General features: G+C 38.0%; 2 protein-coding genes across 4 annotated transcripts; one reads left to right on the plus strand and one right to left on the minus strand.

The window, feature by feature from the left end:
- Positions 1 to 345: 345 nt before the first annotated feature.
- RpL10Ab (ribosomal protein L10Ab) lies at positions 346 to 3,149 on the plus strand. The gene is made up of 5 exons (XM_022851501.2): positions 346 to 465; positions 984 to 1,142; positions 1,863 to 2,011; positions 2,256 to 2,428; positions 2,896 to 3,149. Exons 1-5 carry the CDS (start codon positions 461 to 463, stop codon positions 3,064 to 3,066), a joined length of 657 nt encoding a protein of 218 aa, XP_022707236.1. The 5' UTR covers positions 346 to 460; the 3' UTR covers positions 3,067 to 3,149.
- A 214-nt stretch (positions 3,150 to 3,363) lies between these two features.
- LOC111270801 (armadillo-like helical domain-containing protein 3) lies at positions 3,364 to 12,907 on the minus strand. Of its 3 annotated transcripts, none has more exons than XM_022851324.2 (19): positions 12,782 to 12,907; positions 11,846 to 12,120; positions 11,322 to 11,387; positions 10,748 to 10,886; positions 10,370 to 10,458; positions 10,086 to 10,145; positions 9,816 to 9,935; positions 9,576 to 9,674; positions 9,020 to 9,256; positions 8,392 to 8,484; positions 7,947 to 8,084; positions 7,650 to 7,764; positions 7,347 to 7,453; positions 6,810 to 6,961; positions 6,450 to 6,576; positions 5,878 to 6,052; positions 5,394 to 5,623; positions 4,993 to 5,066; positions 3,364 to 4,872 (listed from the first exon to the last, which is right to left on the minus strand). In XM_022851324.2, exons 2-19 carry the CDS (start codon positions 11,972 to 11,974, stop codon positions 4,737 to 4,739), a joined length of 2,286 nt encoding a protein of 761 aa, XP_022707059.1. In that variant the 5' UTR covers positions 11,975 to 12,120; positions 12,782 to 12,907; the 3' UTR covers positions 3,364 to 4,736. The 3 variants fall into 3 exon arrangements, with proteins under 3 accessions (XP_022707059.1, XP_022707131.1, XP_022706983.1); XM_022851396.2 differs by having other exon boundaries at positions 10,098 to 10,145; positions 12,721 to 12,907; XM_022851248.2 differs by having other exon boundaries at positions 12,721 to 12,907.
- Positions 12,908 to 23,784: the final 10,877 nt, after the last annotated feature.

Here is a 23,784-nt window from a genome sequence, read left to right on the forward strand (position 1 = left end):
GACACACTTGTTACAAAGAGGAGGCGCTGATTTCAACTATACATACACAGTAAACACTGTTCATTAGTGGAACTGAGGATTGATGTATGATTCAGTTATAGCCTATTCAACCTATTCAGACATTACTCGTGGAATTCGTTATGTATCGGAAACATTCGCACCCGTTTGTTAACAAATTTGCAGATGTTATTTGACGGAAAGCGCTAATAGGAGGATACATTTGAATTCATAGGAATTATAACGATGTGTCTAGCTACTCTAAGCTATAACATTTCTCACACGAAAATAACCTTTCATTACATGAATTACCTAAATATTTTTATATTTAAGGTAGGTTACGAGATAGCAATATTGTTATATAAATAGGCCTCTTCATCTAGCCAGCCGTATCGGTCCGCCACAGGTCTATTTCCGGTATCGTATTCGTGAACGGATCCTTTTTGACTCGAAGAACGCCGCGATGAGGTTCGTGATGTGTTAAATCTCTTGAAATCTTGAAACGTGGAAGTTAAATGCGCACATCTTGAAATATGATTAACTAGCGGGTACTTCAAATGTGCTTGAAGCAAATCAGATGTGAAATTTCCCTCTAATTTGTGATTTATTGTACTTATAAATTTTGTTTTAACATGTGCCTTTATCTTCATAGTGAAAAATTTGATATTGGAATTCAGACATTACTAGCTGTGCCCATCTCCTCTGGGACAGATGTATGATTATAGCTGCTTTTGAAACTATTTTTTAAACTGTTGGGTTTTTAACTCTGCTTTGCTTATTAGTTGGCTATGTATCGCAAGATGTGTTCGAATTATCATGACTTTGAAATTCAGATTCGCGTTGCCATAAAAATCAGATCTAAAAAGCGTACCGCTTTCCAGCTTCATTGTAAATGGAATAACGTAGTTTAACTTGCAGTTGCTGTACTCTGCGTGCTTTTAAGGTTGTCAATCTAGCGTTTTAACTGCTTTGCGTGTCTGTTGTAGTGGATCGAAGGTTTCCCGTGACACTCTGTACGAGTGCATCAGCCAGGTGCTAGAACACTCAACCACCAAGAAAAGGAAGTTCCTCGAGACTGTGGAACTTCAGGTTGGACTGAAGAACTACGACCCGCAAAAGGATAAACGTTTCTCTGGCACTGTCAAGTACGCAACATGATTATCAGCCGGCGCAAATCGCGTCGTTGTAAAGGCCATTGACTTGTGAATTTTGAACCGAGCGCCCTCGTCAGCGACCCTCGACCCAGGGTCTTAAAAAATGTGGGGAGGCCTCGCTGGCCGCTAGATAGGCATATCTAGGGTGGTAATAATGTATTAAAACAGAATATGTAGACTTCACTTTGCGTTTTGGTTCAAAGGAAATTAATCTTTCTTAAATAAAAAAATTAAAGTTCCTTAAGGGTAGATTTCTTCTTATTTTTTTATTTATACGTAATTTGTATAAACTGAGATATTTTCTTATTTATACGTAATTTGTATAAACTGAGATATTTTCTTATTTATACGTAATTTGTATAAACTGAGATTGTTCGTAAAATACTTACAGTCAGGTACTTGCTGAACAGTGCTCAAACTTGCAGTCAGGTACTTGCTGAACAGTGCTTAGTGGTACTTGCTGAACAGTGCTCAAACTTGCAGTCAGGTACTTGCTGAACAGTGCTTAGTCCGTTAGTAATTGGAATCATAACATTTGGAATCATAAACATATGTTAGTGGTCCATTAAATACATGATTCGAAACTGATTTTAATAAGTTGTGCAAGGTTGAATGTAGCTCACTGTGCAACGGGTTCGTTTCTGAACGCAGGTTCGTTTCTGAACGCATTAAAGGCATAGTTGACCACTGACTGTAGACTTTATTTTACAGGCTGCGTAACATCCCCCGTCCCAAGTTTACCGTATGTGTACTTGGAGACCAACAGCATTGCGATGAGGCCAAGTCCAACAATATTCAATGCATGGATGCCGAAGCCCTGAAAAAGCTCAACAAAAACAAGAAGCTCGTGAAGAAGCTTGGTGAGTAAATAACGATGAAATGCATGGGCCATGCATTGCTTTATCACACGCTACGAAGCTTTTGACGAAGAAAGCTATGCTTATGATGATTTTTGCACTGGGCTATGACGCTGGTGATTCAAGTGTGCAATACTGATCAATTCTTATTCAAGTCTATCAAGGTTCGTATGAAGGTATTTGATTGGCGCTTTTGGACTGCAAAGCTCTTTTTAAGATGGTATTTCTACATCCGCTATGTTCACAGCGAAGGGCTATGACGCTTTCCTTGCATCCGAGTCACTAATCAAGCAGATCCCTCGTCTTCTGGGTCCTGGACTTAACAAGGCCGGCAAGTTCCCTACTCTTTTGTCGCACAATGAGTCTATGATCAGTAAAGTCGACGAGGTCAAGTCTACCATCAAGTTCCAGATGAAGAAGGTATGTCCATTCTTATTTTTACAATGATGTGTTCTGCGCGCGTAAGAACATAGCTTTTATGGTTTAAAATGTCCGAATCGTGAAAAACTCGTGCGTAAATACGTGTGGTGTAAATCGTTAATTATTTGCGTTTTTGGTATCTGCACGGCACCGCCGTTAGAGGGCGCTGTGTTCGAAATGAGACGCAATACGAATGTGTTGGACATAGTTTGAGGCAAGAAGCTCATCTCTATCCTCATGGTAGTTTCACTCACATTTGGTTTCTACTTACAAGTATAGTATTATATCGGGTTAAATTGAGCTTTCGTGGTCGTCATGGCGGCCATTTATATTGAAATTAATTGGTCACTTTGAGAGGTAGGCATTGTATCGTCGTATATCATATATATTGATGTATACAGTAATCAAAGCTGTTTCGACTAGTTAACCCAATACCCAAACTATTTATTGATCTGTATCTTGTTTAGGTGTTGTGCCTTTCGGTGGCCGTGGGTAACGTTGGCATGAACCAGGATGAGCTCGCTTCCAATATCTCGCTGGCCATCAACTACCTGGTGTCTCTGCTGAAGAAGAACTGGCAGAACATTCGTTCTCTGCACATTAAAAGCACTATGGGTCCGCCCCAACGCCTTTACTAAATGCCTGGGTCTGGAGCTTCCGCTTAATGTTTTTTGACGCTTCGTAGACCAACGACAATAAAAATCGGTTCATAGCTAATAAAGTCTTCTCATTTGCGGTTAATTATATATTATCTGAAAGCGCAACAACCTCCTAAACAATATGTAACTGCCGAATGCGAAAAATTTTATGACACATAATTCTGAATTTTGATAGAATTAAGTTATATTGTAATTAAAACCCACATTGCTCGAAAATACCTGCTTTTATTTATTCATAATATAATTGTGCATTTCTGCAATTATAACCCACATTGCTCCAAAGTATTTGCTTTTATTTAATTCCTCTAACTGTATACAATAGTATTGCGTATTTAGTAGTTATTATGTAGGTTTAGAGGAATGAATGGTATTGCGTTGTTCTGAGTGAACTAGTTCTAATACTAATTGCTGTACATGCTTGTTGAGCTTCTCGTTGACTCTAGATCTTCCACATCTGAACGCACGAACAATGCAGCCCGTTAATGATATCTAGTGCATACGCGTTATGCACCTTCATCTCGCGTGTGTAAATGATTCCGCAAACAGTGATGATTAATAAAAAATGAAGAAGAAAGAAAATGGTTCAATGGTAGAGTCTCATAAATTTCAGTGATACGTGACACACTTCCTGTTGTATCTATCGCAAAGCTACTTCAAGCTGATGTGTACACCGACTTTAAACGGCCTACACCATACGAATGTAAAGGAAAAAGATAATTGAACCTAACCACCTTAGGATATCTGTGCCATGATCATACAAGCAGTTTGAAACGATATCACACTGCAGTACGCTAATATCTCCCCTGTTAACTTGTTAAATATCTAATGCTCCAAACACATGCCACATGGCCAGTAATTTGTATGTGTCCTTGGAGCTCACTTAAAGAAACAGTGATTTTCGGGAAATTTCTGCTCGAAGCATACTAAAGCATAAATCGTCACATATCACAATCACCAGCACAACTCTTTAGTTAGTATCCCTTTCTATTTTAGCCTCCCCTATCCCTAAATTAAATTTTCATCTTGAAGCATCCTGTGCATTTACTCACAAATATACCTCATTGTATTACTAAACGACACACGAACCAGCATATCCGATCTCCTGCTTATCATAATTATGTAGGTAACGTAATGATGGAAACGTATTTGTATAAACTAGAGCGACGAACGATGTTATGCCATTAACAGTAAAAATAATAGATAGTTATAACAGCTAACAGGTTTTTTAGTAGATCTGGTGTTGCTGTAACTTTAAAGTACGAGTCGTCATTGCAATCGTCACGCCTTACTACTTTGTCGTGCCTTTTGTTCACCTATCTGCCCTGTTGTCTACAAGCATTTCATAACTTTGTTTGATTTTTAGCAGTAAGATCCAATACAAAAGTTAAGTATGAGCAGCTTACAATAGAGCTCCTGCTTTCTTTTACTGCTACGTTGAAAAGTCGAACGGACGTTTTATGCGGATATTTTTTGATACCTAGTTAAGTAACTCATTAAAAGACCTCTTCCATTATGTGTGAAGTATTTTTATAGATTCCGATAAAATTCAAATCATAACATATATATGTTGGGGAGGTCCCAAAAGTGTTCCCCATATCTCTAATGAGCCTAATTCCCGTTTTTGCTGTTCCAAATAGAAAAGTGCAATTTCATCGAATAGTGGCGAATTCGGCGAGGACGTTCTGTTGGGCTCGGTCAGCATAGTCGAGGTGCTTTCGCACGTCGCTGACAAGATGGCGGAGCATTGCTGTAAAAAACGGTGATTCTCGGGGCTTTTCCGAATATCTGAAAAAGTAGTCATTGACGTATTATATTGTCAGAATTACGTACGAATAATACATTTGTATGGCGATATATAATTCAAGAACATCAAACTTGGTTACTCAATCACCACTAATCACTTACCGTTCAAACTGATCGAGATTGTCATGCAGCTTTAGCGTTAGTGAATCGTAGTTACTTCGTACGACGTCCAATACCTGACAGAAATGAATCGCCATATACAGGAACGATTAATCTAAAATTTCAAGCGTACATAACCTTTTGCAAGTAGCTTAGTGGCTAGAAGGGGTATATTTTTTTTGAAAGGATGAAGTTCCAGCCTGACTCGGACAGTCATACTCTAACCAGAAATTTGATCCAAGAAATTATTTATTGTAGTTAATGTTTTGAGCATTAAAACCAATCAAATGAATAGAGAAAATAAGTTGAGGCAATGATTTGCAATTGACAACATAAAACATTAGAATATGCGATACATGGATGCGTCACCTTTTTAATAAACATGCTCACATTTTTATCTTTACCTGTTCTTCGGTAAGTGAAGCAAGACAATGGGCGGTCGCCCAAGCGTTAATCTTTGCTGTAAAATGGTTCACAATAGCGCGAATATTGACAAGATGACTAGCCAATCGGGCTGCGGGATCCCTCCAGGGGGATACTGCAGAGCTCGTAAAGCTTGAAGAGGTCGTGGTTGCATTTGAGCCTGCTGGGCTGATACCAGCTGGTGTTCCATCCCCTGACGTGTACCTGAGAGCTAACCACATGGGGGGAAACATAGGCAAAATATTTTCAATAGTATGTGCCAATAACAGAAAAATCAGCTTAAATCTTTTGTCCACTTCATCCCAGTAGACACTGAATATACAAGGTGGATTCTGCGAAATATTCGAAAATGTTAATCGTATTGACTTCATATAACGTCAATTAACAGTGCAACTTGTCATGTTGGCATTTTGGTACAAAATGTATTCTAATTAAAGAATTAATTTTACACTTAATTTCGCGTACCGGTAGAATACAGATTTTCGAAAACTTCGCTACAACGAATGATCTCATAGTATAGTTCATCGTAGGACGATGGTGTCGCCAAAAACGTGTCTCCATAAGTGATGAATAAATTTATTACATTCACTACGAGGGAGCAAACTGCGAAAACATTGTGACCACGTTTCGCCAGATTCACCTGAAAATATAATAGATTTATATGGCAAATATGTTTATTGTCGTTTATTGTATATCTAAAGTGCCAGCATTTATTTAAGTATGATTTTGGCATCTGGTCATCAATAAAATAAGAACATGTGCGATTCACATGACTACTCGACTTGTATTGCCAGGGCTGCTTTCAAGATTTACAAAAAGGTAGCTAACTTTATGAAGTCTAAGAATATACCGAGCTCCATGAATTGAATGAAGCGTTTTATTAGGTATCATAAGTGACCTGATGGAACAGTTGATAACAGATGATAATGGGTAACCTGCATTTTCTTTCATGCTAACGGTTATTACAAAACAGATGCATGTTTAACAATGCCCTAGGCAACATAGCGTCTATCATGATTAATATGCATGAAACGAACCTCATTGGCTAGGATAAATTTCAGGAGGCTAATTAACGACGTCCAAAGATCCTTCCAAGGATATGACAGTCTCACGCGGCAGCGCTTTTGGTAGCAGAGAAGTCGATGCACAATACCCAAGCTTCGTCTAGATGGGAGAAAAATACAGTCAGTCTACTGGTAAAAATTGTCAAGGAAACCTGCCGAAAAGGGGAAATTTGCCGCATAATCCCCTTACTTGATTTAATAATTGATTGACTCTGACTTGTTTTGTTAATTTGAATGTGAAATCGTTTTCAAACAGCAAATAGATATTAGTAAAACCATATTTTTGTATAATCGTCTTTGCAATTTTTGTGAATTTCTTTTCAAACAACTTACATGTAGAGATCGATGTGGAAATTGTTCTTAATCATGTGACTTAAGATGAATTCGACCTGAAGGTCTAAAACGGCAGCTGCCAAAGGACGAAACGGAGCATCTCGACTCGATGGCAGTTTTCGATGTCGCATCGGTGCATGTTGAATGAATACCTGTTGTATAAGTGAAACTACATCTTATTGTGAATATGCACAGCATAAATACACTTATTTTTTAATGCGATTTCAGGTGCAGTTTGTACGGCATGCAATACGTTGACAAGATATGTGTTGATAATAAAGCTTAACAAATAATAGGTTAATAAATACGTCATTAATATAATAATTGACTGCTTTCAGGTTACCTAACTTTTCATAGAAATCGTCAGTACTAAGTCAACGTTCCTTATTGTATACATGCGTGCCAATTCTTATCCCAGTAAAACAAATGTATTTTCTGTCTCTGTGCTGGTTGTGAAGTTAAATGAATTAGGATAGAATGAACAGATCTCTGTCTTTGTGTGCTTAGCTGAGTGGAGTTGACTTCATGGTTTACTACCTTATACTGCATATTGACATCATGCATAATCGAGTTGGCGTATTGATCTTCGGCGATACAGGTTAGAATTATAAAGCACAACCTCGTTGTATTCAGTGACGTCCCGTCTGCAGACCCGATTAGAGCACATAATTCCATTAGTTTTGGTATATGAGTATATATAAAAAAAAAAAAATATATATATATATATATATATAACGTCACATAGTGTCTAGAAATTATATCTGTCAAAAATTCAATTTAGATTGAAGCTCGTCGTAAATGAGTCGTGTATTTAGGTGTATTCAAACATACTGGACTAACCTTTGGTGTTCTGCATTACAATTGAAGTAAATTCGATAAATGTGACAAACAGGTTTGTCGGAGGCTCTAGAAGGTCCGCGTCCAAAGGAAGGGGCTCACCGCCTCCCAGCTTCGACTACGCAAAAGTGGAATTTTTTTAAGATCTTGTTTGTCATCATATTAATTCGAATGGATTAATGAAATACATTAGCATACGTTAAATATCATTATTCATCCCTTTATTCGTCGGCATGAGCTTCTATTGAGCGATCAAATCCATTTTGTTAATATAAATGTTTATGTTACTCAACTACTTACTTTACTACTATCTAGACTACCGTTGCTCGCTGGATTTAAATGGAGTGATGGCCCAGTTGGAGATGAGGGTGATGAGGGTGCGGACGACGATGGACTTTGTAATCGATGCGGCCTTATTTCAAGACTCTCCGCTTGCGTCTGCGAGATGCAAATAAAATTGAATGGAAATTAATGAATGCGGATCGTCAAGCATAAGGCTTATTTTCTGCTGCTTTCGTCACCGTTACCTTTTTACTTCATACAAAAGTTAAGCATTTTGGAATATGTACGATTTATGGTTAAATATCTAAATCTGAATTTTCGTTTATATTACTTGATGTTGATTTGACTGGCTAATGAAGCTTCTGGCTGTAAAAAGCTCAATGAATTCGTCTTTTTAGGCTCAGCTATGTTTCTACAACAATATCTGTGTTTCATTTCAGTTAAAGCACATTTGGCGGCTTACGTTGGTGAGAATAGCGAGAAAGTTACGGTTGAGATGAACCGCTTCATACATGGCTAAAAGAGCTGCATCCGATCGGATATTTCCGCCAGCAATCTAAAATAATAAGGATAAAACAAAATAATAGCCGTTAGACATCCCACGCCTACCCTTCCTCGTTTCACCTTAAGATAGACTTGAAAAAGAAAACAAATTAATTATTGGAAGATCTTATGAACTCTAATTGTCGTTTGATTTCCTTTACTTTTGGTACACTCAGTTACCTCCTCAACGCGGAAAAGTTCTTGGAATCATCTTTTTCAAGTATAACATTTAGGGCTTGCGGGTTTTGCTAATAAAGTTCCTACAACAGACCTATGAAACGGCTTGGCTGTCATACAAGCAGCTATTAGCTTAAATATTAAATTCTTATTTTCTTAATGCCACATTCTCCTAATTATTAATTTCAGTTAATCTCTTCTTTTTGCCAACGTTGGGATCTAAATCAGCATTGCAGCATGCTTATTAGTTACAATTATGATGTTCATTGGCCATTTAAATTTGGCTCCACCTTCCCAAACACAAAACAAGATTAGAGTTCCTAATTATTTAATTGCCTAAAAATCACTTTTGTATGAAATGGTTATGAGACCTCATGAGCAAGAGCACGTGGGTCAACTTGCTCCTCTATCTGCAGAGCAGGGGTCCCTCCAAGCCACGTTGGAAGTAGCCCTGCTAAAAGACCTCTGCCACCTGATGAAGCCGACGTTGTCGTACTCCGTTTTCCGCCAGCAGGCAGGGAGTCTGATGCACCGCTAAGTCCACCATTTGTTGCAAGAAAATGCCGATTTGAATCTGCTAAAGTTGACGACACTACCTGACCGAAGCCCTAAAAGGCAGCAAGAAATATTTATTATACTCAGTTGTCTTTTGACTATTCATTTCAAAAACGTAACGTACACAACAATAACTCATATGTCCTGTTTCAATAACATACTAGTAGCGTCTGGTTGAGAATATATTGTTTTCAATTGAAAAAATGATATGGTATCAATACATAACCAAAAAATTTCACGTAGTTGTAATTTTATCTTAGAACTAGTGTTTCGAGGAGTAATACAAATTAATTAATACAAAAAAAAAGAAGATAATACAGGGACAAATGTGCGTTTTACAAAAACTATTTTAATAACAAACGCTTTTCCTACATTCAATGCCAGCTCGTTATCAGCAATGGAGAGTCGCATAATGTAAGGGTTGGTACTCTCGTACTTGCGGTAGTTCACAACCAACATCAGCAGTAGAACCTGTTAGCAAAATAGTAAAGTCAACGTGGTGTTATGTGAATACTAGGCCACAAAACTACACAGTGCAAATAAATATCATAAAATTAAATGTATAGAGAATAGGCTAAAAAATGTAACGTAGTTGTTATAAAAAGCGTTTACCGCGTGATAACCACATTGCTGTCTCGAAGGTCCGTCGGCAAGAATAGCTAGCAAGGGTTCAAATAATGAAGTCATCATAAGGTACTCAACCAGTGTATTGCTCGATACTGTTTCAGCAGCCTGCAATAAAGAAGTGAAAGGAAACTCATTTTTATCATTTCTTGCATCTAGGTATACACTATTTCAGGTCGTAAAAACGTAAAAAATATATAGTATATGTTTATAAGCTTTTAATGTAACTACGATTTACCGCGTAAAAATTTACTCTACCGTGACTAGTACCAACAGGAATTTTAGGACGAGCAGTTTTAGACTGTGTGGAATCGCAACCTGCAATTGTAAATAAAATTATCGTTCGTTAAATAGAGTAGCAAAAAGGAGAGCCAAATTTATGAATCAGACAGTGAATTCGCGAGAATATTATAGACTGACATTTTATTAAATTGTCATATTGTAGGCTGTCTGGTCTCTCTTTTATCACTTCTACAAAATAAACTAAAATGCCTAGTTAAAACATATATAAACTAAAACGCTTATTTAATATTGGTGTTTACCTCAAGTAGAGAAACGGATATTTCAAGAAGATCTTTCATCACGTTTTCGGCAACGTCCACACCAACTAGCAGATCCAACCCATCGATACCTAAAGGCGATAGCAAAATGAAAATGCGGAAAATCAACACAAATTGAGCAACTACGCGTAATGACGAAAAAATGAAATATGTACAACCTGTTAACAAGACTTCACGAATGTAGGCAGTAGCCAAGCATGGCAATTAAATGCCAAACCATATATAAATTCAAACTTGTGATTTACACGAAAAAAGGGCTTATAACAGTTGTAACAATACAAGAATAATTGTGTGTGTTAAACGAACTACAATTTTGTGATCCTAATAGTTTGGGAATAGCGGATGCCATAATGTACTCACCAAGATCAAGGGTGCGTGCTTTGGAATAAACGCCTTGAACGAATGCAGCTAACGTCTGGTACGCGTGCACGATGCGCAGCCGGATATCTGAGCGAAGTAGAGCTGACACGCACTCGGAAAATACGCGGTTTAGTACAGGCTGTTACAAAAGGAAATACCGATGCGAAAACCATTAAGAACCATGTCTGGTCCTTTTCAGTAGGCGTTACCATTAAGTGGCCCGCTTCAGGTATTAAGGTATATTGATTTTGGTTACTAATTACGAATGCTAGTACCTAATACATGAAAAGGATGGAATATATCTTGTCCGAAATTAGCCGGCCCACCTATAAGAATCTACAGAATATATTTGCCTCATATCTATAAATGATAAACATACAACAACGGCCAGCAAGACACACATAGTGTACTTAATTATTACTGCCATACCAGATACCTCTGTGTCTGCTACAGTAATTAATAAACAAAATAATGAGAATTTGACAATGTCAAAAATTTAACGTTCAGTAGATAATAATGATAAAAATAATAACTATGAGCAAATATTATTTTAGTAATTATTTGAAACGATTACCTTAAGCTGAAGCAATTTTTCCGGTTTCATGGAATCGAATTCACGTACAATGTAGTCAACGTTGACCTGTAATTACATGTTTACTTACACTTTGTGTTGTTACACTTATGTTACACTTTGTGTTGTACGACTATTGTTAATATTCAACTATCTGAAAGAATGTTCGTTCTACCCTAACGACAGTTGCTGGAATAGGAATACTATACTTATTATGATAGGGCTACCCGTGAAGAAATAATACTCCTTTACACGTAAAAGCAATGTTCCTATATTTAAACCAGAAAAACATTTACATTTAATAACACATGCTATAATAAGTTGCATTTTTTATAATATTTTTTTAAAAAGACTGATTATAACTACCTAATTATCAGTCACCATGAAATATGCATTGCCACGAGCTTTACAGGATCCAATTAATTTCTTTTCAGTTCCCATTATCGCACTACTGTTGTGTCGAAGATACGTTTTACTTTCTTGGTAACTTCACTGACGCGTGCATATATTTCAGTATCTAAAGTTACCTTAAGAAGAAAGAGCTCATCCCAAAAGTTGTCGTTGGTTTTCCATGGCTCGTCTCCTTCGAGGAGTATACTTTCATAGATTTGGACGAATTTTTCCTTCAGAGGAAGCCTCGTGCCTTTTATCGACATTTTGGTTTAACTCAATACTCAGCGGGTGACACAAGCGCCGTTTTTCCATCCAGAACGAAATGTCGCAACTTGAGTCATGAATGTGGCGGCGATATTCAAGTAGTAAAGATAATTCCGGCTGAGAATTACTGTAATAAGCGAGATAACTGAAACAAAATAAATAAAAAGACGTTAATAAGTCGCCCAGAAATATAAATTATGTCGATTTTAGAGTTTGTGAGAGTTCGATTAGCCAATGAATTAATAATACTGACTTAATTTTTCTCTGGTCACGATCATTATTCGTTACGATATTATACTATTGAGTGTGCACATGGAACTTCCTACTTTTTCAAATTTGAAAGGTAGAAAGATCACGTAAGGATAACTTAATAATAGATAATTGAAAAAGTTCGGTGTTTTAGTGGTTGTCATTGAGGTACGAGTCGTGATTAGTTGCATGAACTTCCTAAATTAATTGAAACTAGAAGTATCGTGACATATACCAAATGACTGGACTTAGATTTGAAGAAATGAAAAATAATGTATAAAGGATACCAGCTCCGGCATGCATTACGAGTCTACCCACACTAGTTCTAAAATGTTCACAATTTATAATGATTTCACTTAATTGTAAGGTTTCAAGACTTATAGGGTATTAGACATTCCGAAGTAGTTTTCACTTTGTGCCTTGAAGCATCGAGAAGCACATATAACAAATCCATATTGGTCAGCTGGTTAAATAGAAATTTAATACTTTGATTTACTTCTTATAATGCTTCCGCCGTATATTTAAGTGGCAACTTCTGAATTAAGTACGCTGTTCACCTCGCCGTAATGTACTGAAGGCAAATTTTTTGATATATCACACTACTTCACGAGTGCGTAAATACTAGAACGCTGGTATTCTTATATTAAGAGAGGTTCCAAGTTCACTGTCCAGTAGCCTTGCGAGGGCCATATGACGTTGATTTGTTTACATTCTTGCTGACTGTGATCTATGACTGAAGTTCGTGGACAAATGTTGGCGAGCGTGGCTCTTCATTTATCTGATTAAAGCCTAAAAGGAAGATATTTCTCGTCAAGAAAATAATTCTAAAAACAAAACTTGACAAGATAGATATGCTTCAAGCATAAGACGAGCATGGCAGTCAGTTCTGCCCTCACGTGTTATAGCTTATTGGAATAAGAAATGGATGGGATTTTTATCTCAAATATGACTTCGATTTGATTGACACTTGGTTTGAGGTGCTTCATGACTTTGGGCTTTGGAGTATTTTTAGATTTCGCTATTACGGAAGCAGTGAGAGGTGCGCGTGACCGCATAACCCCACAGGTTTCATATCTGTCTTTTAAATGCAATATTGCCCTCCCTTAACTCACAGTAATTTCAAGCGACCCAGATTCTCAAAATATGGATTACTAAAAGCAGCGTTCAATATTGCCCTGTAAATATCCTTTTTTAATACAGTTCAAGTGATTATTACCTTTGATCTAGACCAGTCAATTTGTAATTCTGAGCACTACTTCGACAGGTTCGGCCTCAGCTCTAAGTGTGTTTAAAAACGCTGTTAAAGAGAATTGGCTAACGAATATCCCTGTTTTTTATTGGTTGCCTTAATATGAAAAACTCTGAGAGATCAAAGCTTCTAATTTCGGCTGCTGTTCATCATCATGGATGGATGTTCGATGTACTTCTCGAACCGTAAACCTAATTTAGAGTTAGAGCAAATACAGAGCGAAATTAAAAATGAGCCATCAGCAACTTAAAAAATGTTTCCTCTTCCAGACTTGAATTTTATACCAGTAATGAGAACCATACCTTTGAGAAACTGAATATTTGTATTTGAGCATCTGGTTATGCTGTTTGGTGTTTATGCGGAACAGGACTAGTCAGCAATCCGTTTTCTTAATATAATTTAGAGTAGATTCAATATACGTTGAATGTAAATAAAGTTAGACTGAACTTTTTCGACCATATCGATTGCGTTTGTTTTGTCATACACTTCTTTGTGTGGGTGTGCACGTCTTAGACAGGACGAATTACGCTTGTTGTGCTAACTACCGCATTTAGATAAATATCATCATTTGTAGAATAAGAACTTTTTCAATTCCATCAGCAGCTCGTAAACGTGCTCTAAAGAAACATATGCCAATAATAAGATGGATAGGCAACTGTTATATCTCCAAACTGAGACTGGCTGGTACACATTCGCTACTTCAAGTTTCATTACTACTAATTATTTCCTGATTGAACAGCTGTTTGATACAAAAATCCTATCTCACACGTTTTCGTAAGATTTTCCTGCGCATCAGAATTCCAGCACTATCGTAATAAACGAAAATCCACCTTATGAGTTTTTCAGAGACAACTACGATGTATATCAATGCAATCAGTTTATTTATTTTCTCTGCGCGTACGTTTGATATGATTCTGTAGTGCCCCGTGGTTAAAGCGACGCGAAACACTCATAGGAAAGTCTCATTCCATATACAACTAAAGGCTTAAGTAATTTCGTAAAGATATTCTATAAAACTTCTTGCTGATAACGAAAATTGCGTTTCGGATAGACTGAATGATTTAAACGCGTTGCTGCCCCGCGAATGATGTCAACTACGGGGCAATTTCGGTTTCAATCGCTAATCCATTACAAGACTGATTAAAACCTACGGCATTGTTGCAGAATTTCCCATTTCAAGATCCGCATAGATTTATTTCCCTTTACTATTGTTTTTCTTTATTACCTATTCAACTATGTTACCAGTCAGCCTTGCCTAGATACTTTGCCTTTCGTAATACATTTGCTTCACCTCCAATGTCCAGATAGAGGCTTGGTTCTCTAACACTGTAGATAATTATGCTCTTCTGTTATTCTTTGTTTTTGTCTTTAACGTCAGCACTTTCACGCTCTTTTTGTCATTCGCTTCAGCGTGTTTTTTGCCGAATAGGTTTTTTCTAATGAAGATAAAATGCCTTCAGCTGACAAATAGATTGCATTGATCTTGCAGTTACTTCGCTGATTTTTAGACGATTCTTAAAACGTGCTGAGTTCCACTTTTTCGGTACTGCCATTGAGCATTGCATCATAAAGCGGTGCGTGTCTACTACACCATCGCAAAGACCCATAAATTGGCCGTATTGCATATGAGCCACTGCTTTTAGATATTCCGTCAATATCATGATTATATATTGTTGCCCGTACGGACAAATAAATTCTGTCCATTACAACAACAAGCACCTACTTTAAAACTATGGTCTAACGACCTATCCCATATTGTGCGTTTAAATCTATCGCATGGCTATAACCATTTACACAATTGTTTACCGTATAACCAGTTAATTGTGGATTCCAAGTAAGCACAACTGACTCGTTCTTCACAAGTCTTAGATGTAATCCCCGTTTGCTTAACGTAGAATTTGTTACTTAAATTACGTCCACTAGCACTTGCCAACCAATGATGATTCCTGCAAACTTCGCGTTTCATTCTCAGCACATTTCAAAAGTGTCAAACGTTTTCAACGTTATGGAAATCTTTTTTAGATTACATTTTTTTGCGCTGCGGATTATTTGAAAAGGTTTTCTGAGTCACTTTTTTTTTATCCGCTGATTTGCAGTTAAAACGAGTTTCGGCAATAAAGTGGTACCGCTAAAGACAATTAATACGTCCTCTTGACTTCGAGACAATCGGGGCACTCGGGCCAACACACATGACTCATAGTTTAAATCGTCCTTATGTTGGTACGTAGATAAAGCGCCTCCGTCTACAGGTTATGTAATGTTTTAATTTTCTTTTGTGCTGCCCGCCGAATTTACTGTCAAAAAGTGCCGACAAATCTGATCCATCCTGTTTACGTCAATTGCTTTATGTGTAACTAGACAAAATAGTCACAACTATCGGCTCTTTTTGACAAGAAAAAGTAACGTTAACGCAGTGAAAAACAATATTTCTTCTAAAAATTTGATGCTATTTATCTCACTGTTACATTAACCCTACTAATATTTCGCTTTAGCTTGTTTTTTTTAAACATATGATCTAAATTCGTTTTGGACTTATTTGGATCACTGTTGCGATACAGTTTTAGGTGGTTTTAGATAAGTATGTTTTATTATTTCGTCATTCCTACTGCGTTGTATACCGTTGGTGGAGCCTGAACCAGCAATACGTGGCTTTCTTACCTAGGGTCTCAGGTTTTTGATAAAATCACTCTTTATGATCGTAATCTAAGTTTATCTAGGGTTCTATGGCATTTGAATATAAAATTAGTTCATTTCCTTTATACACTCGAACGAATCACGTATAATTAAGCTTTGGTTGCAGCTGTTTTTCCCTAGTAATTAAATCACTTTTATTCCACATAACGCTGATAGCGAATTTGTAACTTAGGGCCTTTTCCGTTACACTTTAGTTTTAAAATTTACAGACTGTATATTGAGCGAACGCAAGGTGTAGCTAGATCTGTCTATTTAATTCGTCATATCGTGCATTTTTTTTTCGTTTGAGTTTTTTCTGGTTCCTACTGAACTATATTATTGTATTGCTATTCTAAAATTAAGGCGATTAATATGCTTTCTGCTTTAAGTTGTTCCATTTAGCGCTGTCCTATTTAGGGAGTCCTATCGATCTAAGTGTTGGAAGGGTATGGTGTCCTAACGTTTTGGACAGTGTGGCCGTATTTTAAGGAGATAATCATGTTTAAAGGTCGGGAAAGGCGGTAGCAAATTGGGATACGTAGCCTTGCTTCATCCTGCTATTTACAACGGTTAGCAATGTGAGGCCTATCCATTACTATGATTTTCATTGTTAGGGTATTCCTCGTTTCGGTGTGGCATGAGGAGAAGGCACGTCATTTTAATCTTTATCGCGTATATGTGAAGATTAATTTTGGTACACAGGATTGAACTAATGTCTGGTAAACTTAACCATTTCCGTTAGTTTAGTTAATAAACATGAGCAACCTACTTGAAGATTCTGAAATTCGCGGTACTGAACCCTGATCACTTGAATGGTGAGCGGTCACGCTACTCTTACGCCATTTCTAAGAGATTTCCGTGTCAAGCTATATTGCTGCCTAGTTGCAACGGATCGTATCATTCATCGCCGATGAACGGGCATAATACTTCAATTTTGCAGTTATCAAATGCTGTGGATATCAAATGCTCATTTTTGCACATGGCGTAGATTACGAAAGATCATCCTAAAATTCTTCTTTCACTTTCTAGGATAGTATTTCTGCATTAACTTTTATTGGCAACTAAATATTTTCAAGTGATTTTGGCTATTAGGTTTTGTAAACTTAACATAAAAATGTCCTACAAGTGCCAGTATTTGTCAGTCAAGAGGTGAGTCTAAAAGTTACAAAATCACATTTTCTCTTAAACGTCACGACATTGAACCAAGTCTTATAGAAGGGGTGACGAAAACTGAAGTGACATTCTGAAATTAGCTGTGTCATTTCCGGGGGGTAAGGATACCGTTATGTTAATAATGTACTAATTGGTCGCTCGATGATACAAGAACACGTTGTGATAACAACCGATTCGTGGGAAATAGGTAGTAGGCTCTTCGGGATCATTGCGCCAGAATCATTCCGGAATAACTCGCACAGTAGATGGGTGGTAACACCGATGGAAACGACGGTGATATAACGATAGCATAACTTCCCGCAATAACAACGAAACAAGAATAAGCGAACTGCTCTATACCGGCAGCGATCTTCACGTGTTGGTTCACCGCGGCGGCTCATTTGCTCCTCGCAGCGCGATAATCTTTCCCACAAAATGCCCTCTCCCGCACTTGTTCGCGGTCGGATCTTCGCCGTCTTTATGACGGATATCGGTCGACGGCAAACACTAACCCGAATAGACAAGGTTTCGACAAGACCAGGTGCCGCAAGCGTTGTTTGTGCTCTTCACAAGTGCAAAAATTCGGTTCGGGCATTTATAGCGGTGAACTGACCCGAAGGAAAAATCTTTTTCGACAAACGAGAGATTCGGTGTGCAACAGGTGAAGTGGTGATTGCCCTTTGGATAAAATTGTATAACGCTTATCAATAAAGGAGGAACGTAGTGCCCACAACGGAGAATAGAACAAAAACCTGCTTGTGCAATTGAGGCCGAACGATAGCTGCGACGACTTTACTGTTATTGTTCTAGAATGGAGATAGTAGATAAGGGACATTTAATTGTGTATTTTTAGACCCCTAATCGGATACTATAGTTGTACGTCCATTCTAAACGTTCCCCGTATACGCTCTCTGGATAGAAGAACACAAGGGGGCAGATTGCGCGCCTTAGCAATGTAAGTCAAGGTTCTAGGAAAAGCAATGCATAGTTGAAATGGAATAGTTTCGGCCAGAAGCAATTTCATCATATGTGATCGATTACGGTGCTGTTCAGTGAACGACAAGTTCTTTATATACAGACAAATATTCATGAAACACTATCGTTTCACTATTTCGTTTGTTTATTCTCTAAGGAGAGTTTTTGTCTGTCTCATTGTTCAAAGCAGTTCTATCAGTTATTTCATCTGTAAAATCGACGCATATTCTATCTCAAAGTACTAGAAGAAGGGGTATTCTATTCTAGCAAAAAAAGCTTAGTTACAGTAATCTGATGAATGTAACGTCACAGGTACCTCGCTCTCGTGCAAGAATATTTTTGTCTTTTTTCTTATTGTTTTTAGAAAGCTCATAGTAGTCAACGCAGGTTGAAGCAAGGAACGAGATGAAAAAGCATTTCGATGAACAGACGCAAAAAAAAATAAAGTTCTCTTGAATCGTTCGTTGCTTGTATAATAAAAACAAATGTTAATCATTGACACATTATGGCCAACACTTCGAGTTGACCCTGCTGTCTACGAAACTGTAGTAATTCGTAAAAGACTATTAAAGTTACGTGAACGGATTGACTAGGTCGTGACAAACAGATTCGAAGTGTTTGCTTACGTTTGGAAAGTTCTATGTATATTCGAATATTTTTCAACATTCGATATTTTATACACCACAAGTTAATTCAAATCGTCGTTCAAAACTTTTGACTGTAGAGGAAAAAGCTCGAAAAAAAAATAGTTCTGCGTTACCTCTCGCTAATGCATTGTTCCCCCTATGTAAGACCCCCTAGGTAGGTCTGTTCAAAGAGCTACAGGCCTAACAGCAACATCTACGGCAGGTAAAATTTTACAAAACGAAGTTGTTGACGGGCAGCTTTGTCATATACTGTTCCCGCTCTAAAAAAAGACCGTGCTCCTCTTGCATGGCTCCTTCGACAGAATATACCCTGCATTCCTCTCGAATTATTGCCGTGATAATGGACTGCCATGATCCGAAAGAAGCGTCATGGATTAAGGAGGAACCAACTTGATAGTGTCGGATAGTGTGGGACTCTGCTGCTGTTGTTGATGATTTCCTTTTCAATCCAAACAGAAAATTTTGCTAGGCAACAACGCGTCGACTACGATCAGTACAACAGGAAATGCTACCGGAAAATACGTATTTAACCGAAGTATGCTTTTTTCAGCCCTGTGTGTTCAGCACTTTATTATTATAAGATGAAAGCACTAATTTTATTACATACTCACTGGTTTCTTTTCAGAGAGATACTTATTACCAGACATTGTTGTGCTGTTTGATTTAAAAAGAAACACATGAGCATATTCTATGGTGTTATGAGATGAAAACTGTGTTTGATAATTAAAGCGTTATGTTCAATACTACGAGTCAAGCTTCATCAATACTATAGTAACTACTAAATAGAAACTAATTTATGTTGATGGAAATTGACATTGGGAAGCCCACTAGTATTGATAAAAAAGAGTTAATTTTCTATCATTATTTTGCCTACCGAGTCCCAAATACGCGTTGACACTTATTTGTTTTTTATGTTTGAGACATTTATCACCACCAGTACGGTTCTTCTGTTTTTCTCCGCACGTCTTATACAATATATACATTTCCACTTACAAAACTCGAGATACCATTTCCCTGAAATGTATCTTTTATTAAGTAAAAAGTTTATACGTTGTCAGTAGGCCGGCATTTACCAACATACAAGTACTTTCTTGGACAAGCACAGTTTAGGTTATGGCAGTGAGTGGGCTTTTTCGCCCACTTATTTGAGCTTAAGTCTCATGGTAAAGTTTGTCCGTAGACACACGTTTTATTGCTCTACAAGAACGAAGTCATCACCTGCAAGTTCTGTTTACACCACGCCATAGAAATGTATCTCAGATATGAGCTAAACACCCATAAGGCAATTCAAAGCTAAAGCCTAACGCATATATTATAGTTTTCACGGGGAGGCCATATTTTTGTGTAGATAAATAAAGCTGAATTGCAATTGGAGCAAACAACACAAATAACCAGCTTTTTATCGGTTGTTACTCATGTTCACGATCAATTGGGATCTGTTTGTTCTGAAGTTACTTACGGAGAGGGTATTATGGCAGTACAGCTTGTATTTTCAGAACGGAAGTAGCTCTTCTATTCATCCTTTTTGCCCCTTTTTTTTTACGAAGAGGATGAATTTTAGCGCCGACCTAGTTTCTAAGAGGCGGCAGTCGGGCAATTTTTTTTTTTAATGAAAACGGATATTCTGTTGCTACTACGTCACGTATTACACTTTTTAATCGCATTACCGCCATAATTATGATTTTTAGACACCTCCTTAACGAGTCTCACCCGCATATGCGAGCGTAGTAGGGATGTTCGTACGGAGAAACAATTATGCCAGCATGGGAACTGGGCTGCACGGCCAGCGTAATGTCCAAATGGCCCAATGGTCTGACAGAATTCCGGCCTGAGCTATTTACAATCGATACTGATTAAAATTTAAATAATATACCTTCTCAGCAAATGGAAAACAGCGTTAAAATAGACTAAAAATGCCTGTGCTATTCACTCAGTCAAGAAAGCTTCGTGACTAATGAAGAAGCGAATGATGTTTCCGGTTGTTCTAATGTTGTCTTTATCTCGACTGATTGTGATATGCAAACGAGATTACCCCCAGAAGAGGGTTTTTGCAGACGGTAAAGGACAACGATGAAGTCCGACCCTGAGTGCTAAGAAAGTACATTCTACATGCTTGTCCCTTATTGACTGAACTTTGCCATTAATTGCACTAAAAATGGACAGAAAAACCGAGAGTGAGGTGAAATGTTTGCCAATACAATCTAATTGAGTGAGGTACTTGATCGGTTATTTCCCATTATCACATCATTACTTTTTGATAAGAAAGGGAAGACTGAGTCGGTATTGAAGTTTGGCGTGCTAATCGGTATGTCGATGGTCATCATGTGATAGCAGGTCACTTCTGAAAGCTAACAGGAGATTAACTGATGCATCATGAAAGACCTTTTTCGCAATTTGAGTTAACGATACGGCATATAGTGAATATAGGAACGGTACCGTTGCAGACGTATCGTCGTGCTCGGCTGAATACGGTATTCAATGTAACACAGAATTTTCGACAGCATGACCGCATGCATTATAATATCATTTATTTACTCGCCTGCATGTAGAATAATAATACACACACATAATAGTACGCTATACTCAAGATGCTAGGAGCAGTGCTTCCTTTCAAAACAATCACTACGGCTTTTCGAATCTTCAACCGTCGCATAAATTTGTGCATACGCATACGTTTTTTTTTAAGCATACACATACGAAAATGACTGGGCTTATCATACGCCTCTATACATTAAATGAAGCACGAACAAGTCGGAAAATTGCACGCAGGTGCAGTGAATATATCTTAAATATACTTCTGAAAGAAATTCACATATACCATCATGAGAGAGAAACAATCGATTCTCAAGAGAACGTAATGGGAAAACGTTCAGTTCTACCCTTAATCTATACGTGTCTCCGCATTTAATCCGTTACCCAAAAACTGAGTTGACCAGAATCCCGTAAGATTTCGTGTCAATACGATGGTAGACTACTTACTTTGCTATTGACGAAATTCGCTATCGGAAAGAAGAGGGTAACGTCTACTAGTACTGCACTCTTTCTGACATTGCTAGAGACTACTCAAGGTCCCGTTGTTTATATTTTTTAGATGTATAAAGTGAGCACTGGACAGACTATCTTAGTCTCTGATTTAATAGGCCATTTTGAATTGCCAACCTTTCGGTATCTTCAACGAGATAATTCAGGATGCGTACATTTCCCATACGCATTCCTTTCAGCCATTTGAACGTAACTGATACGTAATGTAGATTTAACTATCGATCAAACGTAATATAACAGACCAATAACGGATACTTGCTCGTATCCGTTATTGCTCGGATAAAAAAACAAGTACGTTATGTAGATATGTAAGAGATATCTAACCTTCGGAAACCGCTAAGCGTTACCACACTGTTCTTGCTTAACGTCCGTCAAAAAAAATTGTCCGCCGTGCGTGTTCATTTTGTTTGTCACGTTATATTATCTCAACATATTCTGATGAGATTCGCGCATTTAACGGAACGTTTCAGCTATGGCCAAACAGAAAGCGAGTAAACGTACTTATTCTCTCCGAGATTTTTCTATTTTTCCAACGCGAGAATTTTGCTATACGACAAACGGCCGAAACAGTCATGATGCGCTCGTTAAAAGGTCCATCTGAATTTCACAGTTAGAATATCATAATTTTCTTTTTTTCGAGCCAGCTATTATCCCTTCCCGTCTGATATTCCAATAAAAATTCGTTATAGACTCGCATAACAATCAGCGCCACAGCCGGCAAAAAAAAACCGTTACGTTGCAGTCAACTAGCGAATACTCGTTCCATGTAGAGATCTTCGAAAAATGGCAAGAGCGAAGACCGGCGGCCAATCCATATCGAATGCCGACTAGATATGGGGCAATCCATTACCGCTGTGCACTTCTTCCGACGACGAATGTATAGACTTCTGAACTTTGACCCGCGTGTACACTTGAATTCCTTCCTTTAGAGTCAAGCATGCGTCCTCACTTTACGGAAGACCCTTCAGGTAAAAACACGATTCCAGCCGAATGCGAGATTACTTTTTTGGAACACAGAACACGCATCGCTATGGCTTAAGCTGGAGAGTAGTTATCATTGCTCCGATTGCTTTCAACCGAGTGTCGCAGATGCTGCTCCACACGCGACGAAACACGCGACCATTTTTTACGTCCACATACGCTGTTATCCTACATAGACATATCTTCGTGTTTCGAGCCCTCTATAACTAATTCATCGTTTATCGAGTCTGTATTATAAGAACCTGTGTATACAACGAAATTTTAGTTAATTTGTCTCAAATAGCCTTGTACCTTTTTCTACGTAGTGTTGCACTCGTTTCATTTATGTCGGACTTCGCAGCACACATAGATCTTAGAGGAATGAACGTCACACGGAACATGGGATGATTCATTTAATAAACCTATTTCGAAACTCTGACACTTTGCGGGATTGTACGTAGAATAATTAGGTTTCGCACCGAAGCAGGCTGGCGTTTCACCGACGATTTCTCCGGGCGACTGATGCCGGCTTTATTGTAGGTGTTTTATCTGTTGCACTCACTTCGAATCACTGAATGTGCCTTAGCGTGTGCGTGTGTTTTAGTTTAAGGTAAAACTAAGCCTTGGACCCTGATCAGCACGCTCCGATGCTTTGTAATTTGTCGAGCACAATAGCGCTTTGGCAAGACTTAGAGGCTCGCGTTCGCGCCAAGCGCATCCCAGCTCTTCTTGCAGCTTCGAAACCGAAGTGAGCTGAACGGACCCCCAAACTGAGTCCCCGCTTCAAGGGAGCAGCCGTTCGGATTTAAGTGATAACAGCAGACGCTGGCTGTCTGACGCCATTTAACATTCGGGATGGCCG

This window comes from Varroa jacobsoni, unplaced genomic scaffold (assembly GCF_002532875.2).
Source record: "Varroa jacobsoni isolate VJ856 unplaced genomic scaffold, vjacob_1.0 scaffold_16, whole genome shotgun sequence".
NCBI lineage: Eukaryota > Metazoa > Arthropoda > Arachnida > Mesostigmata > Varroidae > Varroa > Varroa jacobsoni.